This window comes from Eucalyptus grandis, chromosome 8 (assembly GCF_016545825.1).
Source record: "Eucalyptus grandis isolate ANBG69807.140 chromosome 8, ASM1654582v1, whole genome shotgun sequence".
NCBI lineage: Eukaryota > Viridiplantae > Streptophyta > Magnoliopsida > Myrtales > Myrtaceae > Eucalyptus > Eucalyptus grandis.
In genome coordinates this window covers 542033-565379 of record NC_052619.1, presented here as the reverse complement: position 1 = coordinate 565379, position 23347 = coordinate 542033, and the positions used below count along the sequence as shown (strand labels likewise).

At 39.8% G+C, this 23347-nt stretch overlaps 3 protein-coding genes across 3 annotated transcripts; all 3 read left to right on the top strand.

Moving 5' to 3' along the window:
• Positions 1-5040: 5040 nt before the first annotated feature.
• LOC120287655 (ion channel CASTOR-like) lies at positions 5041-14912 on the top strand. The gene is made up of 14 exons (XM_039300758.1): positions 5041-5586; positions 5669-5740; positions 7494-8102; positions 8814-9005; positions 10018-10077; positions 10158-10361; positions 10569-10817; positions 11716-11814; positions 11865-11963; positions 12310-12504; positions 12738-12830; positions 13430-13687; positions 13989-14264; positions 14358-14912. Exons 1-13 carry the CDS (start codon positions 5119-5121, stop codon positions 14205-14207), a joined length of 2817 nt encoding a protein of 938 aa, XP_039156692.1. The 5' UTR covers positions 5041-5118; the 3' UTR covers positions 14208-14264; positions 14358-14912.
• A 1504-nt stretch (positions 14913-16416) lies between these two features.
• Positions 16417-19721, top strand: LOC104456192 (60S ribosomal protein L5). The gene is made up of 9 exons (XM_010070933.3): positions 16417-16559; positions 17084-17153; positions 17247-17338; positions 17739-17865; positions 17971-18050; positions 18142-18258; positions 18832-18966; positions 19050-19219; positions 19454-19721. Exons 1-9 carry the CDS (start codon positions 16557-16559, stop codon positions 19563-19565), a joined length of 906 nt encoding a protein of 301 aa, XP_010069235.2. The 5' UTR covers positions 16417-16556; the 3' UTR covers positions 19566-19721.
• A 547-nt stretch (positions 19722-20268) lies between these two features.
• Positions 20269-21128, top strand: LOC104456191 (the record flags this gene model as incomplete). Its single annotated transcript, XM_010070932.3, has 2 exons — positions 20269-20408; positions 20719-21128. Coding segments are annotated over 2 exons (372 nt in total), but the record flags the coding sequence as incomplete, so codon positions are not given.
• Between the last annotated feature and the right edge of the window lie 2219 nt (positions 21129-23347).

Genomic DNA, 23347 nt, shown 5'->3' with positions numbered 1-23347 from the left:
ATAGACCACGATCATAAGATGTTCAAAAAGAATTAATTCAAGATCGGCCATGTCTCCTGTCCCACCAATGTTTACTTTCTTCATCACACTGCCAAGCTGGCTCTCCCACGCAAATTCCCCTTCATCTCCATGCATACGTGCAGCTTGTCAAAGGGAGGAGCGGAGAACCCCCACCATCACCCACGTCAACCCCCATCCGCCTCCTCCTCAGCTTGCCACCAACGAAGACTTTGACCATAGAATTCAGCCTCGTTTCTGTGGTGTTCTCAAAGTGGCAATGAAGATTTCCAATAAGGGCCACGTTCACTCCATCCGTCTCTCCATTGGGCTGCCACAAAACTGAAGAATTTGACCAAGATAGTCAAAGCAGGCGGAGAAGCCGAAGCATCAGGGAAGACCGTCTCTCATTTTCCCTCACCTCAAAATTTCCTTCGTTCATCAGCGTCTTCAGCGAAGAGTCATCTTCATCAATACCCTCACAGCCTCGTTCTTGCCTCGTTACTTGACGCCGGCCGTTTGCACCACCTCTTCGCACCACCATCTCGCTTTATTCTCGCTGCTGACCAGAAACCTCACAGCTTCGCCGTCGTTCTGCTCACGTCATCTCGCTGCTCCACCACCAGCCTGCACCACCAAGGATTCAAGGCAAGTGGAAGTCTTATTCTTCTATATTATGTGGTGCTGCCATTACTTGGGTTTCCACTGTAGGAATCAACGAACTTGGACTCAAATGCATCAATTGCCGTTGTATCGTGGTGTACTCCTTGTCGATTAAGCTAAGTTCAGTCTTGACTCGTATAGTCGTGTACCGCGCCGACCGCAGCACGGTCAACGTTGGTTTTAGTTTGTGAGGTTGTAAACCGCGTCGACCGTCGGAGAAGCTAGCATCAATCTTCAATAGGTTGTGATGTTGTGGGTCGGTCCGGCCTAGGTGCGGAGCCTTTCCGGACCCGAGGAGATTAGCATTGATGTGGCACGGGATTAGTCGAGGCTATGGTCAATTTAGTGAGCTATGCGGCCACGCAAGGTTCAAGTTGTATTAGACGCGTACCGTTGTACTAGGACCACTCCACATGTTGTCTAGTGTTTCGTGTGTTAGAACTCCTTAGACGAATCAATAAAACTAAGTCAATTTCAGAATAGTACGGGTTTGGATAGGTTGATGGCCATAGGCTTACGCTCAGCGGAGTCGAGACAAGGTGAGATCACTAATTTCCTCAGGAGTGGATGGTCGGTCTAGTTATGTTTTGATGACTTCAAATAGAATCCTTAAATTGCTGCTCCATGGTTTGAGTTGATGGATACCATCGGTCCACTATGGCGACGATGCTCCGGGTGTCGGGAAGCTTGGAGGGGTGTGACATAGTGCCCTCTAGATGCTTGAAGGGGGATATATTTGGGCCCCCGAGGTCCTCGCAATGCCAGTTCGGATGCGAGATGCCTGAAGGGGTGTAACTTAATGCCCTCCGGATGCCCGGGGAATGAAATAAGGATCCCAAAGGTCCTCATGAGGGTGCGAGATGCCTGGAAGGGTGCGACACAGTTCCCTTCAAAAGATGGTGGTAGTTGGACCCAAACTAGATACGATGATTGAAATTCCCCAAATGTCTATTTACTCCCCGGTGTATCGTTTCCATGAAATTCCTTTAGAGTCATTGCAAATTGAGCTGTTTCAATCTCGTATATTGTATGTTTATGACTCCATCGGATGAGTAGTGGTAGACTTATGTAATATAGTCTAATAGGCTTTTACTTGTTGAGTAGTTGTACTCACTCCTTGTGGATTACTTTTTTTTAGACTTGTAAGTATGCCTCTGCAACCCGCGTCCTCCATGATGCTCTACGACGTCCTCATTGATCTCACACGGGACCAAGTGGAGCAAGTCGACCCCGATTTTCCTGAGGTTACATTCATTCGGATCACTATGATCTTGATTGTGGACGCTGGTCTTCCATCAGGCCCCGTACTAATGGGGTTTGTCGCACTTTACGCCTGGGTCAATGGGTGTACGGTGGGACCACTCCCACTTCTAGACGATGATGACGATGGCGACAACAAGGTCGAATAGAAGGTCGAATAGAAGGAGGGCCTGGGGGACAAGGGTGGCATATTTGGCGAGACTAGGGCATGTTACGCAGATGGCCGTGTAAATAGGCAGTAGAATGATCAGGGTAGTATTTTGAATATAGCCAAAAAAAAAAGGGACTTTTGGCCTTAATGTACCGACCTAGGTTGTTCACAATTTATAAATAAATAAAAGTGCCTAGTTCTATATTTTCATGTGCAACAATTTAAGTTATAATTGAGTTGTCATTATACGTTTCCGCATAATAATAATAATAATAATAATAATAATAGAACGTCACAATAGTTGTAACGTGCTAGGGTCGTCACACTGTCCATTATTGCTCCATTAGATAATAGTGGATCAGTGTGAACATAGCCACTATTCTTAATTTGTACTCACTAGCTCTAGGCATAGACCCTAGATATCTCAAAATAATTACATGTTGTTTATTAAAATTCATAAAGGAAAAGGTAGGCGTACCATGACCAAAAGGAGGGGTCAATGAAAGACTTCAAAGACTCCCCACTAAATTCTATTTTTGTTTCTCATTACATACATATCAATTCCACTACCAACACACACATATATATCCTAAAGTCCTTTTGCTTAGACCCAAGTTTTCAAAAATCCCGTAGTTATAAGATCTAAATGATTATTGATTCAATCAATCAGCCTTGCATGATTTTAATAATTAACATGCGATCCAAAAACCCTAATTCATTAGACAATATATTTTACATCATCCCCATCACGATATGTAAAATGTGATTGGGCCACGATCATTTTTCTGGGGACATATGATTGGTACATGGGAATTGGATTGAATCTTTCACAAGGTTCAAAAAGTTTTACGTAGCTAGCTAGATCTGATGTGTAAATGACATGGCTCAAACTTTGTCTACTATCCAATAACTTAGTCGAATCGACTTACAATGTTAGGCTTGTGAAATTCATAAGATTCTCAAAAACTATCACAAATCAGAGTATAGATGCATATACAGCCAATAATGACAAGCTACATTGTCCAGCGTTCGGAATGCATGTGGAAATTTTTTATTCAACCCATTGACAAACTATACCTAATGAGTACCCACAAGCAGATGACCCTTTTACCGGCTTATCTAATTAATAATATCATCTTCTCCTTCTTTTTCTTAGATAAATAATTCCTCGATGGAAATTTGGAGGTAGATGAAGTCAGTCGAAGACCTGAAACTGAAAGTAACGCTTTCGATATTGCTTTTTTTTTTTACCCAAAAAAAAAATATATATCTTTAAGACTAAACAGGGATTATGGTTTGCATGGTCGGAGTCAACACAGAGCGAATAATGGAATTGCTTAAATCATCTTCTTTGTACAGAAGCACAAACAAGCTGACAAGAGCTAACTAACTCCTCTATAAATAACTATTTTTCGCCCTCTTTTTCTAGTCGTCTTCGTTATGCCATAGTGCTTGCATCAAGACAATGATTATTATGATTATTATGATTATTATTATTATTATTATTATTATTTTTTTTTTTGGTGGCTCAGCGGAAGTCACCAAGAAATTGTAGGATTGGGATACTTTTAAACTAAGATGACTCTACCATTACGTTCTCCATAGAAGAGGATTTTTCTTTCGTGTTGGTAGACTTCTAAAATTGTTGGTAAGTGTCAAAATATTATTAGTGAAATATGTTGGTGGTGACATCTTTTCCTGATATATTATTGCTAACTTACCCGAACAGTCCTAAAAGGCTCTGACCACTAGAAAAGTCTGGATGGAGGCCCGGGTCCGGGATCTCGATAAAAATATACCGGCCCCATTGGTTCTCCCGTCCACACCCCCCTTACAGGGAGTAGGGGAACCAGCCCGGATCCCCGTGAAGCCTTCCTCGCTGAAACACGCGGGCGTGGTTCGGGGAAATGAAAGGTCTGGGGGAGTCAGTAATCCAATACTAGGTGGTAGTTTAATGGAAGAAAAGTTGATGAGTCACGATAATTTGGGTTGGTAATCTCTAAAAAAGAAATTAATAAATTTGAGGGGTTGCTACTTAAGGCAAATAAAAGTCAAGAACTCTAAGAAAATTTGGTAAAATAAAAGATATCATAAACGCATGTAAACATATGAGACGAGAGTTGGTATATAATTAAAATTTCAGTTGGTAATATAATCAAACAAAAATATTTAAGCTATTCTAATATAGATTGGTGATTTCATATAAGAGCTAATAATTCAAAAGGTTAGTAAGTTACATAAATAAAAATCGGTTAGTTAGTATAAGAATTTGTAATTTGCAAACTTCACCTAAGGTTAATAATTGTATAGTCCTGCTAAGCTACCAACAAATTTTGAAAGGAAGAAAAAGTTGTTGGTCAACACAGTAAATTTTATTAAAATTAACCGACACAGAAAAAGATAAGTGTATATTTTGATATGGAACAATAGAATTATGAACTCAAATGTTTGAAGTTCTTCAATTGTTGTTCATGATATAAGGTAGAGGTAAAAAAAAGTAATCGGTTACCAATTTCGAATACAAAGATGAAAAATTTACTAGCAAATGTTTAACCAACATATATTGACTAGTTTGGGTGTATTTACGTACTCGCTTACGAAGAAACACAAAAACCTCATTTTCAAAGCAATTTTCTTTCCTTAGTAACTCATTATTGGGTGGATCAAATGTATTTACGATTCCAAATAGAGCGACGAGTTGTTTCCATAATCGAAATACTAAATTCATTGTTTGAGATGAATTTGGAATACGGACATTCAATTCATTTGTTAATCTCGGTAGGCAATATACACGATGGGTAGTAGTACATACGATGTTTTTCGATCCTTTGAGAAGGCCAAGGTCAACTAACAATGTCTCCATCAAAACCTGATTAATTTAATTTGCTGATTATGCTATTCACTTCTCTCCTGCTCCCTTTTAATTCAAATTCCCCCTCCCCCATCTCTAACGAGCGCACTATCAAAACGCTCTCCCGTTTTAATCTTCGATTCAATTTCAGTTTTGCTCCCGAAAAAGCCCCTCCGAAATCCTCGAAATCCCGAAAATGTCCCACGTCGACGCCGACTCCTCGCCGCCGTCGTCCCCTTCCTTCAGCCGGGACTGGTTCTTCCCTTCCCCTTCCCCGGACTGCGCCCACTCCTCCGCCGCCGCCAAGACCCCGAAGTACCCCCACCGCTTCTCCACCAACCCGAGGCCCTTCTCCTCCTCCTCCTCCGCCGCCGCCTCCCTCGACCCCAAGCCTCCCCGCCCGCTGTCTTTCCGCTCCGCACCTCCGGTCAGCCCTCCTCCTCCGTACCGCGAGGCCAGGTATGCCGGACCCCGCCGGAGGCTCGGCCCCTCGCACCGATCGGAGAGGCCGCCGGCGGCCGGCGAGAAGAAGGCCGTCTCGAGCGGTGGCGGCGCCGATCGGAAGCCGGAGGCGCTCGCGGAGAAGGTCCCGTCGCGATGCGAAGGTGTCGGGGATTTGCGGAGGAGGCTCGGGCTTCGGTGGCGGATGGCGTTTCTAGTGGCGGTGCGTCTCCTCTGATGATGCGGAGTAGTTTAGCTTTCTCTGGTTCTCTCCGTTTTAATCGAAGGACGATGTGGTGTTGCAGGTTGTGTTGACGGCTTTCAGTTCGGTGGTGCACAAGAACTTCAGTTTACGTAGCCAGGTCGAGGATTTGCAGGTAAAATCTCTGAAACAACCAATCCTTTGCATTTCACGTATAGTCCATGGTTGGTTCTGAAGTTCGAAGATGGATCTCGCGGCTCCTAATCCTAGAGAATTAGTCAAATCGCGGTCCCTGTTCTTGCCGGCTAGTTCCGCTTGATGATGCGAAAGATTCCATTTTTATATTTTTGCCTGCCGGCTTTTCTTCTGACCAAACAGTTGACTAGGAAAGTATTCAGGTTTGAGGGATGGATACTGTTCATCCAAGAATCTGCAACTCCACGTAATCTTCCGTAATTCATGGAATGAGATTATTGAGCAATTCTGGTTATATCAATGGAGTTGAAAAATGTTATTCTCAAGGGATTCGAGAACTCTACCGGTCTAGCTAGCAATCTGTGGTCTAGTTACCTCACTCTTGCAGTTTCAGGGGAAAAAAAAGAATCATGCACAGTAGGCTTACTCTCTTGGGTAAATGAACTTTTTTTACTCTAGGACTCGAGCTGGTTAAACCGGTGAAGAATGAATCTTCATAGTGGCGCAAATTTTGCTTTGCAGAATTGGATACCTAATTCCATGATGGGGGATAGAGCAGCAATAGGAATGCAATAGCTACTTTCTAGTTTGTTTGCAAGATTGAATCGTTATTCCTAGTTTTTATTTTATAGACTATTTTCATATGGGGTATAAGTTAAGAATGAAAACTTACCCCTAATACCCTTTGATGAGATATGAATATTCATAAGAGAATTATTATACAACAGTAGATATTGTACATACTTTCTAAACTAAGTGATCGTATCGACAAAAAAAAAAAAAAAAAAAAAAACTAAATGATCGTTAGATTTTTTTAAATTACATAATTGTACTCAGAATATATGATTATCTCAAATAAACAATTGGCTGTAGACAATAATTTATAACTATAAGTTGGAATATATAGTTATTGCAAGGAAATGTTGTATCTAGTTAAATATTTAATTGGTTATATAAGATAACTTATTATCATCTTCTCAATAAATAATAAACACAAACCATTACTCTAATTTAATTTTAAATTGTCATTATCAAATACCATTTGCTGGGATGATATGTAAATCAGACTAATAACTATGAATTAAGCTTTAATTATGAGTAAAGCTAGGCTATAGATAAAATAGATGATAAATTAATTTCTGTATTATTGATTGCATTCATATTCCCTACAATTTATCGATTCATTTAGATTAAATACTAAATCGTGGTCTATAATTTAAATATGATTAATACAAATTTATTACAAATATGATTATATATTGAAAAATGCAAGGTTGTGTTAGAAATATAAAAAAAAAAAGTTATTTTTGTCTGCATGAAAGTCATTCCTCCCCCTCCCTCTCTCTCTCTCTCTCTCTCTCTCTCCCTCTCTCTCTCTCTCTCAAGGAGTAACTAATCCTGATTTTGAGGTAATGAATACCTATTATTGATTTACTTTTAGGACCAAACAAAGGAATAACTGTCTTCGTGAGGATTAAATTGGGAATGAAATAGCTAGCACACTGCAAACTGAACGTGCAGTTCTTTTGTTACCAGAGGCTGCAGCATAATATGGCTACTTGTATATAAACCTCCCCAGCTTGGCATCTTATGTAAGGAAGCAAATTTTAGCTAACTTCTCATCCAAATTTTTTTTTTTTATCTTAGGATAATGATTTTATAAGTACTAGTTTTGTTATCTGTAGTAATTACCATCGAATTGCCTCTTTAAAGGAGTTTGGTTTAAATTTCAGGGGCAAATTTCTCAACTTAGGATTACACTGCAAGCCTGCAGTTTATTGGATTTAGCAGAATTTGAAGGTTCTGTAGATGAGCAGAATCAAGATGGACCAAATAAAAGATTTAAGAACATTGCTCTGATGAGTTCGCTCTCCATATTATGTATTCCTATTCTCTTGTTCAAGTGCATTGACAAAGTCCCAAGGTTAAGATCATCAGACTGTATTTTGGAAGAAGTATCTTTGAACAAGCAGCTAGCATATCGACTAGATGTATTTTTCTCGGTTCATCCATATGCTAAGCCATTGGCATTGTTGGTTGCAACATTACTCCTCATCTTTCTGGGAGGACTTGCACTTTTTGGTGTCACAGATGATGGCGTGGCAGATTGTCTTTGGTTATCATGGACATATGTCGCTAGTGCAGGCAATCATGCAGATTCAGAAGGTTTTGGTCCAAGGTTGGTTTCACTTTTGATTAGCTTTGGAGGAATGCTTATATTCGCAATGCTGCTTGGACTTGTTTCTGATGCAATCTCCGAGAAGTTTGACTCCTTGAGGAAAGGCAGAAGTGAAGTAGTTGAGCAGAATCACACCTTAATTCTTGGGTGGAGTGATAAATTGGTAATATCCCGATTCTCCTGTTTTTAAATCTAACTCCTGTGGACACCCACCCCCCTCTTACAAAAAAACAAAGAAGAAGAAAAGGAAAATGTGTTTATTGCGAGATAATCATGCTATGGTTTGCAGGATTGACTTCATAAACTTTTGATTTTGACAATTTACCTTCTTTTTTGTAATAAGAAGTGTATTGAAGAGCACCAAGGGGGTGCCTCCCATTCTCATCGTAGAAGATAGAAAATATTTAAGATATTTGAAAAAGACTCAATGTCTTTCACTTTAACAAAACAGACTAAGAATTTACATCAGAAACTTTGGGTTATTCAATTTCTCCTCTTTACTTTACCTTTTTGTGTTTCTTGCACTTATATTACAGCCAGACATTAGTTAGTTCATGAAATGGTTGTCCTAACATGAATAAGATCACCATACTGAAATCATTTATGAAACTGCAACAGTTTGGTTCATTTCCCCTAAAGACTATGCAAAATTGCTGGTTGTTGGTAGCTGGTACCATCCAATTTACCCTATCAAGGGAATGTCTACTCTATTTAATATCAATTGTGCTGAATTTTATTATTATTTTCTTTTTGGCCTTGAGCACCGGGTTATATTCACTGACATACTTTTTTGGTAAAAGTTTCATAAAAAAATATGTGCTTGTTATTTGCTATGTCTGTCCTAGTGATAACACATAATTCATGGCAAATGCAGGGATCGTTGTTGAATCAGCTGGCGCTAGCAAATGAGAGTTTGGGTGGAGGCACCATTGTGGTGATGGCTGAAAGAGATAAAGAGGAAATGGAACTTGACATTGCTAAGATGGAGTTTGATTTCAGGGGAACATCTGTTATATGCAGAAGTGGCAGCCCTCTAATCTTGGCTGACTTGAAAAGGTCATTAATGGTCAATGGTGAAAGTAATGATTTTGAAATATTAATGATTGATTTAACCAGAAATGGCTGTCCAGATTTTGATACAAATATGTGGGGAGGGAGTTCATTATTTAGCCAACTTAATTCTCTGATTGTTGCTTTGACATACATTGCAGATCTCAACTGTACTAGTGATTAGGAAATGTGTGAAGGTTTAGGGAAGATAACATGATCTATTTTGTTAAGTTTTTTACTCTGTGTTGAGAATGAAGTCATTTGAAAGTTCTGAGGCGAAATCTTTAATTAAAATCTCTCTTCTTGATCCACTTATATAGTGATGTTCGCTTGGTATTTTGTTTTCAGTGATCGGTTTGTTGTTTGTTGTTACCTCACTTGATGCAAATTGATAGACCAATGAGATATGTACAACCACATATTTCCCCGAGAACAACTCATTTTCTTCAATTCTGATCTTCTTCAACGAGACACTAGACACACACACACACTCTCTCTCTCTCTCTCTCTCTCTCTCTCTATCTCTCTCTCGCGTGCGCACACCGCATCTTTTTCTTTCAGGTGGACCGGGTGATAAAAACATTTTAAATGTAGACAATGCTAGTTCATGCATCATCCAGTTCCCTTGCCTTGTGTACATATGTTCTGTCGCGCCCTTATGTGTTAACAGACCTATTCTTGACGACACTTCTTTCGTAAGTGAGGTCCATATTGTTGATCTTCATCTGATGCACATATATCGGCACATGCCTGCTTTATGGAAATCCCCCTCCGACTCGTGGTGCTTCAATCTTTTAGATTTCTCTAAATCCCCATAAACTCCACCACGAGCCCAAAACCCCTCATTATGCTTAACTTTTCCGTCTTATTTTTTTTCGTAAATAATTTTGTCATCTTGTCTTGTTTCTCGCAACTTTCTTACTCAAGAACCCCTACTGTGTGCTTGATCTCTGGCTAAAAATTTCATTACCTTTCATTCTTCGTATTGAATGTGCAGGATCCATTAACCTTTTACTTTTCTTATGCAGGTCTCTGTCTCCAAAGCCAGAGCAATAATCGTCCTTGCTGTAGATGGTTTTGCTGAACGGGTTTGATTAATCATCAGAAATAAGTTATATCCCTTTTTGGTAGTTGCTAGGAGCTGATTCAATTGCATTGTTGGATGTAGAGTGATGCTCGTGCATTCAAGACGGTCCTAAGTTTAACTGGAGTTAAAGAAGGGTTAAGAGGGCACATTGTGGTTGAATTAAGCGATCTCAACAATGAAATTCTCGTTAAAAGTGTTGGCGGAGACCTTGTCAAAATTTTTGTGGCGCATGATGTGATTGGTCGCTTGATGATTCAATGTGCCCGGCAGCCTGGATTGGCACAGGTCAGTTTCATGAAATGTGTTGAACTTTTGTAACTAAACTGGCCATTGTTCTTCATGATGTTTATGTCCCAGTATTCCGTTAATTATTCATCCCCTGGCTCGCAGATGCACTATCCTACCTGTCATACAAAATAGGAAGCAAATTGTTCCTTTAGTTGATTTTTTGCCCTCTTCTAATCATCTGATGGCTTTGTGATGTCATGGCAGATTTGGGAAGACATCCTTGGGTTTGAAAACTGTGAGTTTTACATCAAAAGATGGCCCCAGTTGGATGGCATGCAATTCGAGGATGTGCTTATAAGTTTTCCTGATGCAATACCTTGTGGAATCAAGGTTGCATCTTGCGGTGGTAAGATTATCCTGAATCCTGACGACTCCTATGTTCTACAAGAGGGCGATGAAGTTCTTGTCATAGCAGAAGATGATGATACATACGCTCCAGCAGCATTACCGATGGTGCTTTTTTCTCTTCTAGAAATGGTCTTGATGAGCTTTTGTTTGTGATTTTCAGCATAATGACTCAAGAAATGTCGGCATAGGATTAGAAAAAATTAAGGATACCTATATCAAGCACACTCATTGGGAGGAAAAATAAGAAAGGGTGTTATGGTACGCAATCACCAGCAGGAGCAACTGTCATTGTTTCTGCTCTATACCAATGCTTTGAGAAGACCATGATGTGACCATAACACCTTGTTGATGAGGTTATTTATTTTGGAAAGATTGCACAAGTATGACAATGACCGGTGTAATAACTGAAAAGATAGACTGTATTGCTTCTTGCCATGAAACTTAGCTGGTTTCTTATTCAATCAGAATGATACTTAATCTAGTAACTGAGTGGCATACCAGAGTTAAAACTTTAATAAAAAAATAATTAATTTAAGGGTTATTACCACAAAAAAATCCCAAATTGGTACATCATGACATATTTACCCCAAATGATCACAAAAAACCCAAAACTAGTACATTTTTTACAAATTTATCATAATTTATTTTTTGATCGTCAAACACCCTAAATTGGTATATTTATGACAAATATACGATTCCTTAAATTGGATTAATACTACAAAAAACCACAAAACTGGTACAACTGTGACAAGTGAAAAGTAAAATTTCAAATTGGTACACCAGTCAACTATTATGTGTCATCTAACTCAATAATTTGATAGTAAAATTTAACGGAAGTCAACACGTGGGTAAATTTGTCACAAATGTACTGGTTTTGGGTAAATTTGTGAAAGGTATATTAGTTTAGGGTTGTTGGTGATCAAAAAATTAGTTTAGGGTAAATTTGTCAGAAGTGTATCAATTTGGGAATTTCATGATATTAACCCTTAATCTAATCATTTGGGTCAAAGAAGCATCATTCACACACATTCCCCTTCCAGCAAGAAAACCACAGAAGATTCTACTTTGTGGATGGAGGAGAGACATTGATGATATGATTGTGGTAAGTTCTTTCCATGAAGCCCGAAATTTTTTTTTCACCTAATGCTGCAGGTATGGAGGGGACATCTACCCAAAGAATTTAGTATTGACCAGTCTCCAGAAAAGATACTTTTTTGTGGTTGGCGGCGAGATATGGAAGATATGATTATGGTAATTATAAGCAAACCTAGAATTAGCAGGTGATGTGTCAGAATATTTTTGCATGTTTTCCATACAGAGAAGGTAACAGTGAAACTTCCTTAGTTTAGTTAAAATACAGGAGAAAATCCACACCATCCCCCTGCCAGAGAGTTGGCTCTGCCATTTCTTCATCTTTGCATCTCTCTGGAAGTCTGCGAAAGGACTCTGGTTTACTCAGTTAATTTGGCAATAATTTAATATGGGCTTACAAATATGATCTCACGTGCCAGGACTCTTACCTCTTTATTGGTTCTAGTGCCATGAAAAAGGACTCAATTCATATCTATTGATTATGGTTTGCCCATCTGTCGTTTAGGTATTGGATGCATCTCTAGCACCTGAGTCAGAGCTCTGGATGTTCAATGAGGTTCCAGAAAGGGAGAGGGAAAAGAAGCTTATTGATGGTGGTCTTGAAATTAGTATGCTTGCAAACATAAAAATAGAAAATCGAGAAGGAAATGCAGTTATACGGCGTCACCTGGAGAGTCTCCCTCTGGAATCTTTTGATTCAGTAAGTGAATGAAACTCTCTATTACTGCTACAGCAATCAGTCAAGAAGTTCACTTTCTGAAAATATATGCACATTTTGTGGAACTCTTCTTTAATTTGTCTAATGTCCAGAAGATCTGATAATTTCTGTCATCATTTTGATAATTGAGAAGACAGTTACAACTTTGACCTGTCAGTTTCTTATGTTAATACCATAACCCTGTGGAATGCTCTCATTGGATGCTGATTTTACAGATACTAATTCTTGCTGATGAATCAGTGGAAGAATCAGCCGTTCAAGCTGATTCAAGATCTCTTGCCACGTTGCTGTTAATTCGTGATATACAGGTACTCTAAAGTCCGAGTTTCATTTAATTCATTGGGGGATGTCTTGCTTTCATTACTCTTTATAAGTCGGATTTTTTAACACCCTAATCGACAGGAGCATTTGACCATCACTTAACTGGAACAAATACTACTGCTCTTCCATCATGCCAGACTTTTTTCTTTGGGAAGGAGGGAGGGTGGGGGGTTGAATTTTGTGTAATATTCACTGCAATGGTCATGCTTGTGAGGTTCTTATAGGGTGGTTTTTGGGTCCATGGGGAAAGGTTGCCAATAGCCTGGCTTGATTGAGGATTTTCAACTTTCGATAACTCTTACATGATTATGCAGATAATTGAATATAAGCATTAACTCAGCTTGAGAGGGGGGAAAAAGCCTCTCACATTGACCTTAGTTCCCTATGGATAATACCACATTGTCGTCACTTAAAAGGAATTTGTCGAGGATGTTGTCATAAAAGAGCCAAGGGCATAGTTGGTTCTACGTAGCAGTCTTGCGCAGTGGGAAAATCTCAGTTGCCCTTACCATTCTTGATGCTTGTCTTGGTCAAAACTATTTCCTTACACTTGTTGACATCCATTTTCCTCTCTTTTGTTTGTCAGGCAAAGCGCCTCCCTCTCGGCATGGCCCCATCTCGCAGAGGAAATTTTTCACAAAGCTCTTGGATGGGGGAAATGCAGCAGGCTTCAGATAAATCAGTAATCATATCTGAAATACTGGATCCCAGGACTAAAAATCTATTAACTATGTCCAAAATTGGTGATTACGTTTTGTCAAGTGAGCTTGTCAGCATGGCTTTGGCAATGGTTGCTGAGGATTGCCAGATAAATGATGTTTTGGAAGAGCTCTTCGCAGAGGAGGTACAATGTAAATCTAACAAAAGTGAATTTTATAGGCAATATGCACTTCAGAAAGGTAGTACAAAATATGAATTTTTATAGACAAATTTCACTCGAACTCATTTACTATCGTCATTATTCCCTTTGAAGTCTGCACTGTGTCGAGTCATATGGTTTCATTCTTGCTTGTTTCTTATGTTTCATGACTTTGCTAATCTTCAGCTGAGAAACTTAGTGTTCTTTTAGTACATATATCAGTTTTGCGTGTATAGTTCTGGAGATTATTGTTAGCTAAACGGTGGGTTTTAATGGCCACTACCAGGGAAATGAGTTGCACATTAGACCGGCAGATCTCTACCTTTGTGAAGGTGAAGAGTTGAGTTTCTATGAACTACTCTTACGCACCCGACTGAGGAGGGAAATCATGATAGGCTATCGTTTAGCCAACGCAGAGAAAGCTGTCATAAATCCCCCTGCAAAAGATGAGCGCCGGACATGGTCATTGAGAGATGTTTTTGTTGTTATTACTGAGAAAGAATGATAGGTTCATATTGTAAGGCCGGAAGATATTTTCATCAGAAGCAAAATTCTCAACTAGGCAAGTACTCGTATCATTCTCTATATACTTTGTTAAAGTGATGCTTATGCCATCAAAACTGATCATGTCTCTCTTATTGATGTGTGATAACAGATGTCAGCATGGGATACTCAAAGGTAGAGTCTATACTGTGTTGTCTAGAATGACTCTGCCTGAATCTCCCGGACAGCATGTCGGCACCCACGAAATGATTGCAATGGGCACAGAGACACCTGCTTAAAAGAATGTTATGGGTTATGTTATAGTCGGTTGACAGAAATCATTGCATAACTGAGGAATTTGGCCTCAGAGATGGACATGATGGACAGGAAATGAATATTTACTGTTCTGATGAGCAGTTGGTTGGTAGAGAGAAGGATTGTATAGATGTCCAGAATAACCGATGGGAATCCAATTGTTGTGATTGAAGAATGGTGGATAGTATCAGAATACGGATAGTACACGAGGTATTATTCTGTGATAGACTCTAGATTTTCCAGAAAGCAGTGATGAGTTGTAAATTGTAATTAGAAGTTTCATCTTTCTTTGGAGCGACTTGCTCGTTGACAGGACATTCAAATACTTGAGCAAATGCGAGAATAATTTCCTCGTTGGTGTTTGTAAAAAGTTTATCTTCAGAAGGGCCAATGCATTGATCTTGCCCTCTAATCATGGTCAGTTTTGATGGAAAGCTCTCAGCTTTTTGAGGTAGAGTCAATCACTAGGGCGAAAATGAACTTCATCAAGCTGTATGATGATCCCTTATCTCCCAACACTGCTTCTAGCTGAAGGGATAGCTTGCCTTCCCCGCGCATCTTCTGTCCGATCAGTGGTCACCTTAAACCAAACAGCCTTTGATTGCTATCACCAACTTGTGTTTAGGAACAGGAGAAATCCAGTCCATTTCAGAATGGCAATGCTTCGCTTGACTGATATCTGTGTGTAGGACTGCAGATGAGATGCTACTCTAAGTGAATCTTCACTAGAAGATTATCGGAACTCGGATCAGTTCCCTTTTCAAGTTTGAGTGGCTCAGTTTGGTTTGATCATTGAATTGAGTGGAGCTCGAATTTGTCAATGCTTGCTCGAGTAGCTCGTCCCTACCCAGAAGCACATCACACCATGGATTTCTCGAAAGTTGTTTTCCATTAAAATACTCAAATTTCAAGTCAGAGTGCCTGGAGGAAAGACTACCATTTGATACTTGAGCTGCTCGACTCTTGCTAAAACTTAAATGAAAATCTTAGTTGGTATCGATTTGGAGCTTGAAAAATCAAGGTCGGGTCAAGTATCAAGCCTTGCATGATCGAGTTGAATCTAATCATCGGTAGGGTGAATTGGGCAATCAAATTTCCAAACCTGGATGATCTAGGACACATGACATCTGAACAACCATCACATCATCAACGTGCCAGAGATGCTTGCGATGTGTGCTAAAGTGTATTTGGGCGAATTTTCCTCATCTCAATAGAACACCACACCGACATCATGACTTGAACAAGTTTTCTTGACAGTGGAAAGCGAATCTCTAGGGGTACGAGTGATAACCATGCTGTTTTAAAAATCAATTTCTATTCCCCAGACAAGTTTCTGAGCAAAAATACGCTTTTATAATTTATGTTAATAAAATATAAATTTGTTTGATAACGATCAAAATTCTTCCTCTCATGTGATAGCGGGAGGCATCCGACGTTTGGTGACCGACGATAAGAGGTGGGCAGATGGCATCCGATGACTAAAGGCTGGTGGTGGGGGCTGACGGGAGGTGGGCGGCGATCGTTCAATGTCCCACAGGTGGCAGATGATGACAATAATATACAATGAAAATAATTTTCATTTTTCACTTTTGTTCTAAAAATAGAAAAGCTAATTTATGGAGTAAAAATCTGTTACAGAAATAAGAAAAATGAAATTACGTTACCAAACAGTTATTTCTATTCCAAATTTTTTCCGAGGCACAGAAAAATAGACAAATAAATAAATAAAATGGTTATTATTCGCGTCTTGAATGATCACATATGTGACATTGCAAATGGGCTCGACTTCTCCGGCCCGAAAAAAGAAAATGGGCTAGACTTCAGTCGCTGATGTTGTGGGCCCGTCGTGCGTGTGGACTTTACTCAGTAATAGACCATCCCATTCCCACCGGTCCAAATTACAAATACATCCCCCCACCCCATTTTAATCGCGTCAGCTTCAGCTAGAAAACCCGCGCCGACTAGGTTTTTCTCGCTCCTGCTTCTGCTGCTGCTGCTGGAGAAGGAACCCTCCATTCTCTCTCTCTCTCTCTCAGAGCCTCCGCCGCCGCCCGCAATGGTTAGAACTCTCGCTGCTTTCGCCTCCCTCGGCAATGATCCTCCTGCTTAGCTTCTGACCCTTGTAGATGTGATAATTCGTTTGGATGGAGATGGGTTTGTTTCTTGTTTTCTCTGGGAGTTCGTGGGTGTCGATGTTTCGTGAGTTTGGGCCAGACGTTTGCTCTTGAGATTTACTGTCACCGTGCGCTTTGTCTTGGGAAACGTGCCTTAGTTGTTGTTGATCTGTTAGTCTAGTGCGTCTAGGCAACATCGGAGATGCATCTAGCTATGGAGTGGTCTCGTGTATTTTGCATAACGATGTAAGATGAAGCCGAAGTTTCGACTTTTATGTACTTTTCTGTTCTACCCTGCAACTTCAGATATCTCGTATGGTTTCCAGCTTTTCCGGGCTTTGTGAATACCGAACTTTGGAGCTCGCCTGTTCTTGCATTTGCATGTTTGCGTTCCTGCTATTTCGTGTTTTCATGCCGGGTTGGTTTGTCTGTTTGTTTGAGGTATTTTCTCGTGTCCGGTTTGAAACAGGTGTTCGTCAAGGCACAGAAGTCGAGGGCCTATTCTAAGCGGTTCCAGGTCAAGTATAAGAGAAGGAGAGGTATGCGATGCTTCACGCTGTTACGTTATATGCTGATGTTGCGTTGCGATTTTTTAGTTTCTCATCGCTCTGTTCTCTGGAATTCATTAACAGAGGGGAAGACTGACTACCGGGCCAGGATTCGCCTGATTAATCAGGACAAGAACAAGTACAACACTCCAAAATATCGCTTCGTGGTCCGATTTGTATCCTGAATTTTATCTGTCCCAAATGGTGTTTTTCATATGACATTTGCCAATTTGTCATCTTTTTATTCCATATTTCTGATATTTTACATTTGGACCAGAAGAAATTACTCGTACTTTTATTCTAGTCGTTACTAGAGAGGTGAAAGAGATAAAAAGAGAATGGGGTGAACTCTTGGTGCTTTCATGTTACTTTGATATGGTACGTTTTATTTTGTGAAAGGATTATTGAAATAGCTTAATGACCTATTGGAGTAGACCTCTTATTTGATTTTTTGTCGAGGTACCTCTCCATGAATTTGGGCTATTAGGGCTTTGGTTTGGACTTGTGAATTGATGAGATGTTAAGTTTTATTCATCTTAAAGTGGTCAGTCTTTGTACCTTGACCCTTGTTTTTAGACCAATAAAGATATCACTGCCCAAATCATATCAGCTACTATCACTGGTGATATGGTGCTTGCTTCAGCGTATTCTCATGAGCTGCCTCACTATGGGCTGGAAGCTGGTCTGACTAATTATGCAGCTGGTTTGTTTCTTATTCTTTTCCTCCCTTCTGGAAATTTTGGTTGAACATGCATGGGCCTAGTTTACACTCCTCTGATAATACTTTTAACCTTGTGTCTGTTCTCAGCATACTGCACCGGCCTCTTGTTGGCTCGCAGAGTTTTGAAATCGCTTGAAATGGATAGTGAATACAAGGGAAATGTGGAGGTATGCTTTTCTGATGCCCGACTATCTTGTGGAACCCTCTTCTATGTCTGCTCTTGTGCATAAGATCCAATGAAAACATTTTTTGTTCTAGGCTACTGGGGAGGATTTCTCCATTGAACCTGCTGAGACCAGGAGGCCCTTCCGTGCTCTCCTTGATGTCGGCCTTTTGAGAACAACTACTGGCAACCGTGTGTTTGGTGCTCTTAAGGTATTTTTTGTGCATTTATTACCTTTTCTTATTTGTTTTCAGTTATTAACACTGGATTGGACTTCAAGATATGTGTCAGTAAAATATCGAGAAAAAACCATGTTAAGATCCTAATATATTTGAATGAGATTCCTCTATACCAAAAAATGATGATCCATCAAATTTACCTGGAACTTGAGTGGATTGATTGAATAATTCTTGATGAGTTTCCTCATAAGTTGACGGAAAAATGCAATGCAGGTTTTTCTTACCAATATAATGGGAAATACTTTTCACCAACCTGTGCATTCTGTATTTCCGCAGAAAATTTTAATTGGCGTTTCATTGTGTCTTCTGTGATTATCATGGGTACTTTTGAATTGACTTGTGAGTTATTTAAATTTGACACAAGCTACATCCTTTTGAGAAGAACATCTGTTGATTAGATTTCTTATTGACCTCTAGAGTGGTATTTCCTCAGTCCATTTTTCCACAAAAGAAGTCTGTCTTATTGGCGATTACGCATATAACTTGCTTGATAAAGTGTTTACATGAACTAAGGATACATATCGTTTGTGTTAAATTATTCGGCAGGGAGCATTGGATGGAGGTCTTGATATTCCCCACAGCGAAAAGCGATTCGCTGGTTTCTCAAAGGACAGCAAGCAGCTTGATGCTGAAGTTCATCGCAAATATATCTATGGTGGCCATGTTTCTGCGTATATGTCGGTAAGGCTTGGTTTACTATTTCTTTTACTTTCCTGTTCTCACTTATAAACCAGAATCAGTAGTTTGCCTCTTCCTTTTTTCAGTCCCTGATGGAAGATGAGCCAGAAAAGTATCAGTCTCACTTCAGTGAATATATTAAGAAAGGAATAGAGCCAGATGATTTTGAAGCTTTATACAAGAAAGTTCATGCTGCCATTCGTGCTGACCCCACATTGAAGAAGTCTGACAAGCCAGTGCCCAAGGAACACAAGAGGTTAGAAACTGCATGTTACTTATGACTGCCATATTTTTATTACTGTATTATTTATTTGTCTGATATTGGTTATAATGAGATAACCTGGATGTTTTGTCTGCCATGTCCTAGAAATGCATTCTACGACCGATTTTCCCCCGCATTATTTGCACGCCCATGGGAATTGGACATTTGAATGGGTCATTTGTTTGTTTCTGACTGGCCGCATGACACTTTCCTTTCATCTTTGAATAGGTTTAACTTGAAGAAGCTAACCTATGAGGAAAGGAAACAGAAGTTGATAGAGCGCCTGAATGCCCTCAACTCAGCTGCCGGAGAAGACGAGGAGGAGGATGATGATGAGTGAAATTAAATATTTGTAACTTTGATTTCAGAACTTCATACTTTTAGCACTTTGTAACCCTTATTGGTTTTGCCCAATATTTTGTTTGTTGTTGACGATCTCATATTTGAACTTTAGAATGAGTGGAAGTTTTGATTTTGGCTTCAGGTTTTCCAATAATTGCTGATCATATTGTTGCCCTCCTTTGTTTTGCTTACGCTTACTCATGGGTTCTGTGTCCAGAGTCTCAGATGGCATAAAAGTGAGATGTTTGTGGGAGTCCATACTCATGCTAGTGTTGAAAACTAGTGTATCTACCCAAGAAAGCACAAAGAAGCTCCAGTATAGCACGAGTTGAAAGCACTAGAAGTTGAAACGTGATCGTATCTTGTATTTAGTGTAGTGATGGGGTCAAGAAATTGGTGGTCTGGATCAAATGCGAGAGAATCAAAAGAACATATTCCAAGTAAAAGCCCGAAGAGACAGCACGAACATAGCCAGTCTTGGGGACCCACAAGTGAGAAAGCTATCTAGTTTCAACCAATGAATTTCTTGCTTTCGTTGACATCCAAGCTCAAAACACTATCCATTTCGATTGCTCATCAGTTCCTCTCCACATTACCCTTTTTTAACTTCAAAAGACTCGGCCGCCCTCTTCTGGACCAAAAGATAACAAAAAAGGAGAAATTTTTTTTGAGTAGCCTCCAAACCATGAGTCATTCGTTGAACCCAGCATCTTCGCCTCTCGCCGCCACTGCCGCTACCTCAAGCAAATCGAGTCAGAAGACATTGCCTCCATCAATTGCAGGAATCCATAGAGCACGCCAGCAAGTCCCTCGATGACAAACTAATCGGAATCCACCGCAGGTTTGTTTTCATGTTCGCTTTTGCATGTTCGACTTAAATCTGAAGAGATATCTGCATATAACTACTGCTGCTATACGATTTACTATATACATCACTTTAATGTGTTTTAGAGACTTTGGGACTTGGCAAAGAGCCTTTCAAATTTTATTTTCTTACACTATCACGAATGATAACTCTTTGCCCCCCCAGTGGTGAGGACTTAACAATGCCATTTTATTGCCAGAATTAGGAATGCCACTTGAAATCATCCCAATGCACATTTTCATTTCATTCTTGCTTCGTCTTCAACAAAAAAATATTTTAACCACAGGAGCGTTGCGCTTGGGTTAGTGATTGGTTCATTGAGCTTGGGCTTCGGCGAGCAAAGTGCCACCGCTGCCGCGAGAAGGCCGCCTGCACCTCCACCGGAGGAGAAAAAGGACCCCAATGTGAGTGGGGTTCAGGCGAAAGTATTAGCCAGCAAAAAGAGGAAAGAAGCCATGAAAGAATCCATCGCCAAGCTAAGGGAGAAAGGGAAGCCAGTAAATCAGTCGAGTGAATAGTCATCCGACAAAATTTTCAGTGTCAATTCTCGCAAAGAATTTTCGATTGCCCAGTACACACCTCCTCCTCGCAATCTCTTCCGTTACGACGGCCTATAACTTGTACCGGCGAGACTTGTATGAGCCTAATAGATTCGATGGAACTCAAGTGGAGCTTAATTTATCCGAGGTTTTAATGTGTCGTGCGCTCATGCATTCAAATTCTCGCTCAATGCCGTGACCTTTCTAGTGCTTGAGTTGAGGCAGTAAGCCACAACCTACTAGTACTTGCAATTGTTTAGCAAGGATAATAGATAGTACTTTGAGGGCCGGGCACAACTAGGGCTTTGCTAAGGAAAAGAAAAACAATTTGAGACTGTGTTCATTAATCGAATATAACTACTCAATGACAATATAAGATATGATATAAATTATCCTTTACGATATTTAGCACATCTCTTAAATAAGATGAGTCCGTTGTCCACATAAGCCCATATATGAACCGGACAATAGTATCCATACTTTAAGTCGGATGAGCCCATTCGGAAACTTTTCTACCCCAAAAAGAACTCTCTATTTTATTCCACAATTCGATTGCAATGATTGAATTGACCCAAAAGATTACAAATAATTGAATAAAGGGTGATCGAGAGAGCAAAGAAAAGAGGCAGGATGGCCACGCCATCTTAGACACAATTGCGACCAAAAAGTATTAAATATATCGATTAACGGAAAAGGTTAAACATGTTTAATATCCTTTTTAAGAAATGACGTGATACGCATGATTATTTCAAAATTTTATAAACTTTGATGTCGCATCCATTACATTTGTTATGTCTCATATCTTTCCTTTTCCTTTTCTTTATCCCCTTTTGATAAAATTTTCAAATACACATCAATCGATGCATGGTCCAGCATTGTCATTTGCTCGAAAGAAGGAGATTCATGTCAATTCCCTCCTTCCTCTCCATTGAGTCCTACTGCGAAGCAGCATATGTTAGCCCGAATAAGATATTGCTTATTTGTTACCTAAATACTTTTATCCCATATGAAGGGTTGGATAATTTTTCTCCTATAAATTAAATAAGAAGATCAAGAGAGCGAAATAATAGATCGTATGTAGATGCGTAATTTGGTCTTATATTTATGGAAATTAGATGCTCGTTAAAATTTCTTAGATTTACTAACAAATGACCTTGCTTGTGGATTTGTTCTAGGCTTGCTTCACAAAGCAAAGCTCTATGTACTTAGTGGTGAAATCCTAAGTTATTTCCATCCAATTAAGATGGCTTGGAGATTGACCAAAAAAAAAAGATGGCTTGGAGAGTTTTGATTTGATGGCCTCGAAGCATCATTTGTTAGGGATGACTCATCTTGTTCCCTAACATTTTTCTAACATTTTTGACATCAACTTGTATCACGCGATAATCTGTTGTTAGTCCTAGCCCTCTTAACACGCTGCAACACTCATTGTTTGCTAACCATCTTAGATCTCTCACCATAAATATCTATGAATTCATTTATTGAAGGTACTTCTGGTCGTTGTCTCTTCTTTACTTGTAGACAGTGGACTCCTCAACTTTAGTATTTTCGAATTTTGGGACTTCAACTTTCAAATCATTGAGAGTCTCCAGAAATGACATTTGTGTCGAGTAACTCCAATTTCACACCTATCAGCTGGCATTCGAGTGTCAACTATTCGAATAACTCCGACTTGGGAGAGAAACTCCACACCTATCAGCTGGCATTCGAGGGTCAACTATAATTGTTCATTCCTCCTCTCACGTCCTTTGTACTTCATTCAGCCTCCGATGTTACTGTTGTGCAACACCAACCCTTTCAAAAGTTAAGAGATTTCAAAAATAAGAAGAATAGAGATGTTGACAAGCCAAATAGCAGCATTAGTGTCACCATGGGGGCCAAAATGGCGCTATTTTGGTGGCCACTTATGGTAACAAAAATTGAAGAAAAAAGGTTTTCCAAAACCTCTCCAAATGCTTTCAACACCATGGCAGAGTTTGTGTATATAGCCACCTCATGATCGATTATCCGGCATATCATCTAGTCATGTTTATGATTGTGGTTGGCTGTGTGTTGGAGGATTTCTATCAAAACCACAGGGCAACCGTTTGAATCCCACCAATTATGCCACTGATTGGTCTTGGTCTGAGAAACGTGCACAAGCTAAATAGCATGTACTAAATCAGTTCCCGAAACTTGTAACGTGGTCCATGGCCTTCATGTGGACCGGTCTTCTTCCCGTTTCTATTCCTGAATTGTCAAGACATAAAAAGCACGCGCACATGCCAATCCCACACAGACTCAGACCTGGTCAATTAGGTAGTGTTTGTTTGTGTTCTTATTTTTTTGTTCATGAACATAATTTTTTATTTTTTGTTCCTCGAACAAAAAAAGAAA

What these genes read in the sequence shown, in the direction of transcription:
- LOC120287655 (XM_039300758.1), top strand. Translation starts at nt 5,119, where the DNA reads ATGTCCCACGTCGACGCCGACTCCTCGCCGCCGTCGTCCCCTTCCTTC. An exon ending in ACTTGAAAAGGTCATTAATG is followed by an intron (nt 9,006 to 10,017) that starts GTCAATGGTGAA and finishes TTTCTTATGCAG; the next exon opens with GTCTCTGTCTCCAAAGCCAG. An exon ending in CTCCAGCAGCATTACCGATG is followed by an intron (nt 10,818 to 11,715) that starts GTGCTTTTTTCT and finishes CTAATCATTTGG; the next exon opens with GTCAAAGAAGCATCATTCAC.
- LOC104456192 (XM_010070933.3), top strand. An exon ending in TCTGACTAATTATGCAGCTG is followed by an intron (nt 17,866 to 17,970) that starts GTTTGTTTCTTA and finishes GTCTGTTCTCAG; the next exon opens with CATACTGCACCGGCCTCTTG. An exon ending in GTGTGTTTGGTGCTCTTAAG is followed by an intron (nt 18,259 to 18,831) that starts GTATTTTTTGTG and finishes ATTATTCGGCAG; the next exon opens with GGAGCATTGGATGGAGGTCT.